The sequence below is a fragment of the Protomyctophum bolini genome, assembly GCF_963924005.1.
Source record: "Protomyctophum bolini genome assembly, chromosome: 1".
Classification (NCBI taxonomy): Eukaryota; Metazoa; Chordata; class Actinopteri; order Myctophiformes; family Myctophidae; genus Protomyctophum; species Protomyctophum bolini.
The window spans coordinates 55,980,004-55,987,889 of NC_137862.1; the positions used below are offsets into that span (position 1 = coordinate 55,980,004).

Here is a 7,886-nt window from a genome sequence, read left to right on the forward strand (position 1 = left end):
TTTTGAAAAATCGTAAAAATGCGGCACACATCTTTGAATATATTTTCTTTATATATATTAACGTTTTTTTTTATTTCGACGTCAGGCCTAAATGGGTTAAAGGACCACTTCACCACTTTTCAACCTATCTTCATCTAATGGGTCCTCACTAATAATCATGAAAAAATGGTGCAATTATTTTCTACTAGTGGGCTGTGGGCAGTTCAGAAACCGTCCTCCAGTGACATCATCGATGGGGAATCCAAGCTAATAGAAACTGCAGGCTTTCTAGTCCTGAAAAGCTGCAATGCAAAAATGGAAGCCGTCGTTCTCACGATAATGAAAATCGAAATACTTTTGTAAATAAATCTTGTTTTAAAAAGAACCTGCCTAACGATGATGTCACTGGAAGACGGTTTCTAAACTGCCCACGAAAAAAAATCGTGCCATGTTTTCATGATTATTAGTGAGGACCTATTATAATGAAGATAGGTTGAAAAGTGGTGAAGTGGTCCTCTAAGCGTAGGAATAGTGATGAACTCTGACCTGAGAGCCCCCGGCCGCTCCACTTCCTGATGCCGCAGACGCCGTAGCGAGCCACGTCCGGACACGCCTCCATGTGCTGCAGAACCTGCTTCAGGGACACGGTGCGCTCCACCGGGCCGCTGGTTAAAACACACAAACACCACAGTACTGTCATTAGAACCTGCTCCACCGGACCGCTGGGAACAACACACAAACACCACAGTATCGTCATTAGAACCTGCTCCACCGGACCGCTGGGAACAACACAACAACACCACAGTACCGTCATTAGAACCTGCTCCACCGGACCGCTGGGAACAACACACAAACACCACAGTATCGTCATTAGAACCTGCTCCACCGGACCGCTGGGAACAACACACAAACACCACAGTATCGTCATTAGAACCTGCTCCACCGGACCGCTGGGAACAACACACAAACACCACAGTACCGTCATTAGAACCTGCTCCACCGGACCGCTGGTTAAAACACACAAACACCACAGTACCGTCATTAGAACCTGCTCCTCCACGCTGGTCAGAACACACAACATTGTAGCATCATTAGCATCATCGGCAGTCTCGCGCAGCCAGACAACTATTCCACAATCTCCGAATGCTATACAAAGAGGTCTGGAACTATACTAGGTCTGGAACTATAGAGCACCGAAGTCTGACGTCACTTTCAGTAGAGGGCGTCAGTCCCCAGGTTCATGTACGTATTTGTTTAGTTGCATTGAAATCCCCATTGAGGCGATTTTAGATCGCCTCATATAACAACTGTGTTTGAAAAATAAACATGTCACCCCGGCCGCTTCACTCATATGGATATGAAGAATCAACTGACTGAGAGAAAACGCTAATGTTACTGCTGCTGAATTAGTTATATTTTTGCTAGAAGCAGACTGTATCATATATGATGTGACTGACTGTTGCAAACTATACAGAGACACTTCCCTAACAATAACGCAGAGACAGCTTGTTTATTTTCGGACCACAACGCTTATAGTAGACGATATTAAGATCACCCCATGTTATTCTCCATAGAGAAATGACTTCCGCGAACCAGGGGAATCGTCGGGATGAGCGAGTTACGTCAGGACTTCGGTGCTCTATACAGCTCCCGAAATCGGAGAGAGGAAGCTGCCATTTCCGTTCACGGAAATATATTTTAAAATATCTTTTAGAGCTCATTTAGTTTACTCATGAGTCACGACAAGCTCTGCCGTTTTGCTCCAGACTGTACGATGAAAGCATTTTGGAGATTGCGTAGAGGCAACAGTCTGTGGTAATTGCGAGACTATATATACATCATCGGTAACACCTGGTGAAGGAAGTCGTAAAAGAGGCGCGGAAGTATAGGAAGAGTTATCTCCAAAATGGCGTATGTGCATATAAGAGCCCATTGAGTTTGGCGTGAGAGGGGGAGAGAGAGTGTGTGTGTGTGTGTGTGTGTGTGTGTGTGTGTGTGTGTACCTGCGTGCGTCGAGGTCCACCGTGTTCCACATGACGCAGGAGTCGTCGGCCAGGATGATGAAGGGCCACACGTCCCCCGCGGGCCCCCCTCCCTCCACGCGGCGGCTCCTCTCCAGCTCCAGGTTGTGACTGGACAGCTCCTTGATCAGGAAGTGGGCTGCGCCTATCAGAGGACAGCAGAGAGGGCGTGTGACTGACTGGACAGTTGTGAACATGGACATGTAAAGGCATAGACGCCCCCTTTCGCCTCTGGAGCGTGTGTGTGTGGAGGGCAAAAGGTTCCCCAGATTCCTTTGCGAAGCCCCTGTGGAAGCATGAGCGTGTGCGTCATAGAGTGCATGTTCGGGTCTGATAAGTCGCGCTGTGATTGGCCGAAGCGGGGAGCACACCTGTGTTAACACCATAACCGAGCGACACTACAATAATAAACACTATAATAATAAAATAATTTGTTCTGTGATTTAGTTCATAAAGTTAACATAACTATAACTACATTTTTTGGAAATGGAGAAAAAAAAGGTTATTTTTCAGGATTTCGATAAAAAAAAGCCATTTTGTTTCTTCTAGGATTGCCATTAAAATATAGCAAAAAAAATAGCCGATCTACAAGCTCCCGCGACACGTTTTGAGCTTGTAGTTCGGCTATTTATTTTGCTACGACAGTAATATGCAACGTGGCCCCTCTGGAGTGAGAGTGGAAAATATAGTGGCCCTCTCTCCACATGGTCAAAGTTGCCCCACCACTGGGGCTGTATTTTGCCACATTCAGCTTTAAAGGCCAGGTTGAAGTCTTCACAGATAACTGGTTTAGATGGATTACTCATATCTCGACAATGAGACCTGATTTTGTTTAAATTAATTTGTTAAACCTGTAGAAGCAGATGCACCTGTTTGAGGTACTTATGTATTTATGATCATCAATAGAGAAGAGAGGCAGATTTCCCCCCCTTGTGTGTATTGTATACAGTATGTACTGTATATTGTCTTGTTTTCTTTTCTTTGTATTGTCAATTGTCAGTCGTTCGTTTTCATGTTTGTCTGATTAAAATTCAATAAAAAACTAAATAAAAAAGAAAGAAAAGGCAGCAGGCCTTATGGGCGGCGTAGCCGTACCTATCCCGGCTCCGTTGTAGACGGTGGGCAGCACCAGCATGATGTGGTTGGGCCAGTACTTCTTGTAGACGGCCATCTCGTACTCCTTGACCACCAGGATGTGGAGGTGCGAGGCTCCGTCCATGGCGTGGTAGAGGTTGAACAGGCCGTGCTCGTGGCGGCCCGTGGTGGGCGTGAAGATGGGGCTCTTCACGCAGTCGGGACTCTGAGAGAGAGAGAGAGAGAGAGAGAGAGAGACGACGTGGACAGAAAGACCAGCGTTAACACCTTTTTATCTGAACGTTGCTTTGTTGTGTTGTTGTAGAGTCTACAACAACACAATTGTGTACCCCTGTGGTAGACCAACGTGACCCATTAAAACCAATACTGCATGGGCGCGGGAACCCCTTTTGGTGTTTCTAGCATTATGTTATGCTTTAGCTTTTGACAAAATAGCAGATCTACAAGCTCATAGCGCGGCACCGAGTGCCGCGCTTACGAGCTTGTAGGTCTGCTATTTTTGAAAAGGGGCGGGGGGTCCAGGGAACAACGTATTTTCAGATGGGGGTCGGCGGGCCAAATACGGATAGTTTTTGGGGTTCTTGACATGAAATATTGAGCACCACTGATATACAAAGACCTGAGGCCGATTCCACAAATGCCTTCTAAGTCATTATAGTTATCATACTTTCAAGATCTTTCTAAAAACAGCCACTACAATCTAAGCATCCAACTGTAGGAATGTGTTACACAACTGGCTCAATGGCACCACCCAGTGGGAAAATAGAGGAACTACTCTGTGTCTGTCACTGAATCTGTTACTGTTTGATCTGTGTGAAGTGGGACAGACTGTAAGACTCAATGAATTAAAAATAGATACAATATTACATCTATAATTAATATAAGATGCAATATAATACGCAACAACATAAGGCATGCAGCAGCACAACAAATAAATAATGGACACAAACAGCATAATTTAATTGAAAGCTATAGTCTGTAGAATGGTTTGGAGAAGTGATTTAAAAGATAAAAATAATGATATAGACTTTATTGTGGTGTCTTTTTACATCACCATATTAATAATGAATGAATGCATGAATGCATTATTTTAAAGCTATTTTGGGGGGGCATTTTCAAGCCTTTTATTTGATAGTGATAGTAGACAAAGACTCGGATTCAAACCCAGGTCGACTGAGCCTTCATTTGGTACGCGCCGCTAACGCTAACGCTAAATATTGGCTTCTGGGGGGTCCCTGGAACTACATATTTTGAGATGGGGGTCCGTGGCCCAATAGAGATAATTCTGGGGGTCCTTGACATGACAAAGGTTGAGCACCACTGACATAGAAACATGGGTTTTTCAGATTTTCTTTTAAGATTTAGAAGCCTTTTTTTTTAATCGACCTCAGTCCAAAATGGGTTGATTTTAATTTACCCAATCGGAGGCGAGGGGCAGTCTCATGCTCTCCAGCTGGCCTCCCGGTTGGCTGAAGCTGAAGTAGTGCTCCTTGGACTTGGGGATGATGAAGTAGAGCTGGGTCTCGTCTCCCAGGAGGAGGTGGGAGAAGGTGAACGCATGCAGCGTCGACTCGTACATCTGAGAGGACAGGAGGAGAATTAGTACAGTGGAAAGAGAGAGGGTCCCAATGTGCACCCGTGTGTGTGCGTGTGTGTGTGTGTGTGTGTGTGTGTGTGTGTGTGTGCTGACCTGGTATCGGGGGTTGAAGCCCATGTAGTGGTGACACTGCTCACAGTGGTGGTAGGTGTTGTAGGCTGTGTGTGTGTGTGTGTGTGTGTGTGTGTGTGTGTGTGTGTGTGTGTGTGTGTGTGTGTGTGTGTGTGTGTGTGTGTGTGTGTGTGTGCTGACCTGGTATCTGGGGTTAAAACCCATGTAGTGGTGACACTGCTCACAGTGGTGGTAGGTGTTGTAGGCTGTGTGTGTGTGTGTGTGTGTGTGTGTGTGTGTGTGTGTGTGTGTGTGTGCTGACCTGGTATCGGGGGTTGAAGCCCATGTAGTGGTGACACTGCTCACAGTGGTGGTAGGTGTTGTAGGCGGCGTATTTGGACAACTTGATCCTGGACGTGCGTCGGCGCAGGTACACGTCCTCCTGGCGCACAGGGTTTCCTGGCGGGACCAGAGGTACAGTCATGTCTATTTTATTAAAAATATATAATATCTATATTGACAGGACAGGACAGTAGGCTGACAGGAAATGGGGTCTAACTGTCTGTCTATACCTCGTTGTCTGTCGACACACCCAACGTTATAGCCCTGGTTCATGCTTATCTGGTCTCTGACGCATTGCATGGGCTTGTATATCAGCTATTTTTTGGAGACGCAATGCACGATCAAGTGTAAATCAGGCTTTTACTGGCAGAGAAATTCTTGGACTCCAAGCTTTCCTCAACAGCAGTGTAGAAAAGAAACAACATGAAACAGATAAGTGTGTGCGTGCGTGTGTGTGTGTGCGTGTGTGTGCGCGTGTGTGTGTGTGTGTACCTTCAGTGCTGGGTTTGTATCCAGGGCAGTAGATGGTGCTGATGTCGTCGTATTTGGGGTCATGGATGACATAGTCAAACGGCATGGACCTCATAGCGTCCAGACTGGGCCAGCGGGAACCGGCCGGGTGATACTGTGTTCCCTCTACCTGGGCGCCTGCACACACACACACACACACACGCACACGCACACGCACACACACGCACGCGCACACAACAGCAAGAATAACATTCTTGTTAACTACAATTGGAAAACAACGAAGAAAATCACAGATTTATTAAACATTTAAACCCGTGTTGAACATTTTGTAGTTTTTCTAGCTACCTGATCATGATAATAAATCAAAATAGTGTCGATCAGTTTTTTTTTTTGATTGATATATTTTTTTTTATTAGACAATAATAATCGTTTGGCAATTTTATTAGACAATAATAAGACGCAAACAGTACAGGGTATACAGTCAAAGCACAGCATTGGTCCAAAAAGGGACAGCAGCGAAGAAAGACCTTTGCGGTCTTGTTTCCATTCGGGTCCCATTATGCGTTCATTCACAATGACAAACAGTGACAACAAACTGCCGTCCGGACCGGGACTCGAACCCGCGACGTGCTGTCAAGGCTCCGATACCGATATGGCATCTTTATGTCCGATATGGCCGATTCCGATCATGCTACCGATTAATTAATTTATATATATATATATACAGTATAATATACTGTATGACTAGAAGTGAATACCCTAGTATATATTATATACTAGGGTATTCACTTCTAGTTATTTTTACTGCTTGACTAGTTGCTTAGTTTACTAGTCGACTACCTAAAAAAAAAAAAAAAAAAAAAAACGAAATATATATTTTTTGGGGAAATAAATATTAGTACATTTAAAAACTGTGTACATCGGTGACTATAACTATAATCTACCTGATCTTGAGGCCTACAAAATCGGGAAAAAATAAAAAATATAAACGTTTTTGTCTTTCCTTATCAACTAGTCAACTAGTACCAACAAGGTCGACTATAGTGGATTTACTGACTAGTTGCTTAATGCCCTAATATACTGTATTCACACAACCCAAAGTTCTAGCGGAGTTCAACATGGCAGCAAAGCATCATGAATGACGTATAACAGTGTTGTGTGTGTGTGTACTGACAGCAGTTGATGTCCTCCTCGTCATAGATGTCCACCTCCATCAGTCTGATCAGCATCCGGGACAGGATAGCCAGGAAGTGGAGGTACGCCCCGGTCTTCCCCACCTATCCACAGGACAGGACAGAACCAGAGTTTATTAGGCCTGATGTCAACATTAAAAAAATAAATCTTCTCTAAATCCTCCAGTTTTCTGATTTTTTTTTCTCAAAAAAAATAGCATTTTTGCAAAAATCGAAGAACGACTGACACGGAAACATAGCATTTTCAGAAAACTGTCAGGATGTAGAAAGACATTTTTTTATAGAATCCGATCTCAGGTCAAAATGGTCAAAAAGTGTCGAAGAGAAGAGAGAAGTGTTGACGTATATATGACCATATGGCCTGATACACGACGGGCTCTGCAAGCTGATAAAAAAGTGCAAGGCATAACGAGAGAGAGAGAGAGAGAGAGAGAGAGAGAGAGAGAGGAATGACAAGGTTTTACTATGTCTGTGACAAGGGGCCACTAAAGCAGGTGACTTCACTTAGTCACTAATTGAGAGAGAGAGAGCTAGGGTACCTGTGGGGGTCCGCTGAGCAGCAGTCTGCGAGGGTGGAAGTTGTCGCTGCGTCCTTCCGTCTGATTGCTGCTGTCCATGTGAAGGGGCCGTGGAACCGTCCACTGGCGGTAGTACAGAGACTGCTCCGTGCACGTCATCATCTTACTGAGCAGGGGCCTGCGCACGCACACACACAAACACACACACACACACACACACACACACACACACACACACACACACACACACACACACACAGACGTTGTATAGTGTACTATAGGCTATACAAAATGACAATTAACCCGTTTAGACCTGACGTCGAAATAAAAACAAAGTCTTCTGAAAGAATATTCAAAGATTTGTTGCTGCATTTTCCCGATAAAAATAAATAATAGCAGACCTATTCAAATGGAAATTTGCTGCCAAAAACAACACAGTGTGTGTGTGCGTGCGCGTGTCGCCTGCACACTAACGTACCTGAAGCTGCTGGCCCAGGCGAGCGAGCGGTGCGGCAGGAAGGACGTGCAGCGCGGCAGGCCGCTGGCGTCGCTGGCCGTGATGATGTCATAGAGCGCCCGCGGGAGGAGCACGGCGGGCGGGCGGCTCACGCCCCGCGCC

General features: G+C 45.3%; 1 protein-coding gene across 1 annotated transcript in view; it reads right to left on the bottom strand.

The window, feature by feature from the left end:
• Positions 1 to 7,886, bottom strand: part of greb1 (growth regulating estrogen receptor binding 1) — a gene marked incomplete at its 3' end in the record, with an annotated part of 55,519 nt that overhangs the window by 6,933 nt on the left and 40,700 nt on the right. Inside the window, exons 23-31 of the mRNA XM_080771873.1 lie at positions 7,746 to 7,886; positions 7,289 to 7,445; positions 6,731 to 6,833; positions 5,578 to 5,733; positions 5,066 to 5,202; positions 4,513 to 4,674; positions 3,096 to 3,300; positions 1,983 to 2,145; positions 526 to 644 (exon numbers count right to left, since the gene is read on the bottom strand). The exon at positions 7,746 to 7,886 is cut by the window's right edge and continues 152 nt beyond it. Coding sequence (XP_080627999.1) covers positions 526 to 644; positions 1,983 to 2,145; positions 3,096 to 3,300; positions 4,513 to 4,674; positions 5,066 to 5,202; positions 5,578 to 5,733; positions 6,731 to 6,833; positions 7,289 to 7,445; positions 7,746 to 7,886 — 1,343 coding nt within the window. The remainder of the gene's footprint in view (positions 1 to 525; positions 645 to 1,982; positions 2,146 to 3,095; positions 3,301 to 4,512; positions 4,675 to 5,065; positions 5,203 to 5,577; positions 5,734 to 6,730; positions 6,834 to 7,288; positions 7,446 to 7,745) is intronic.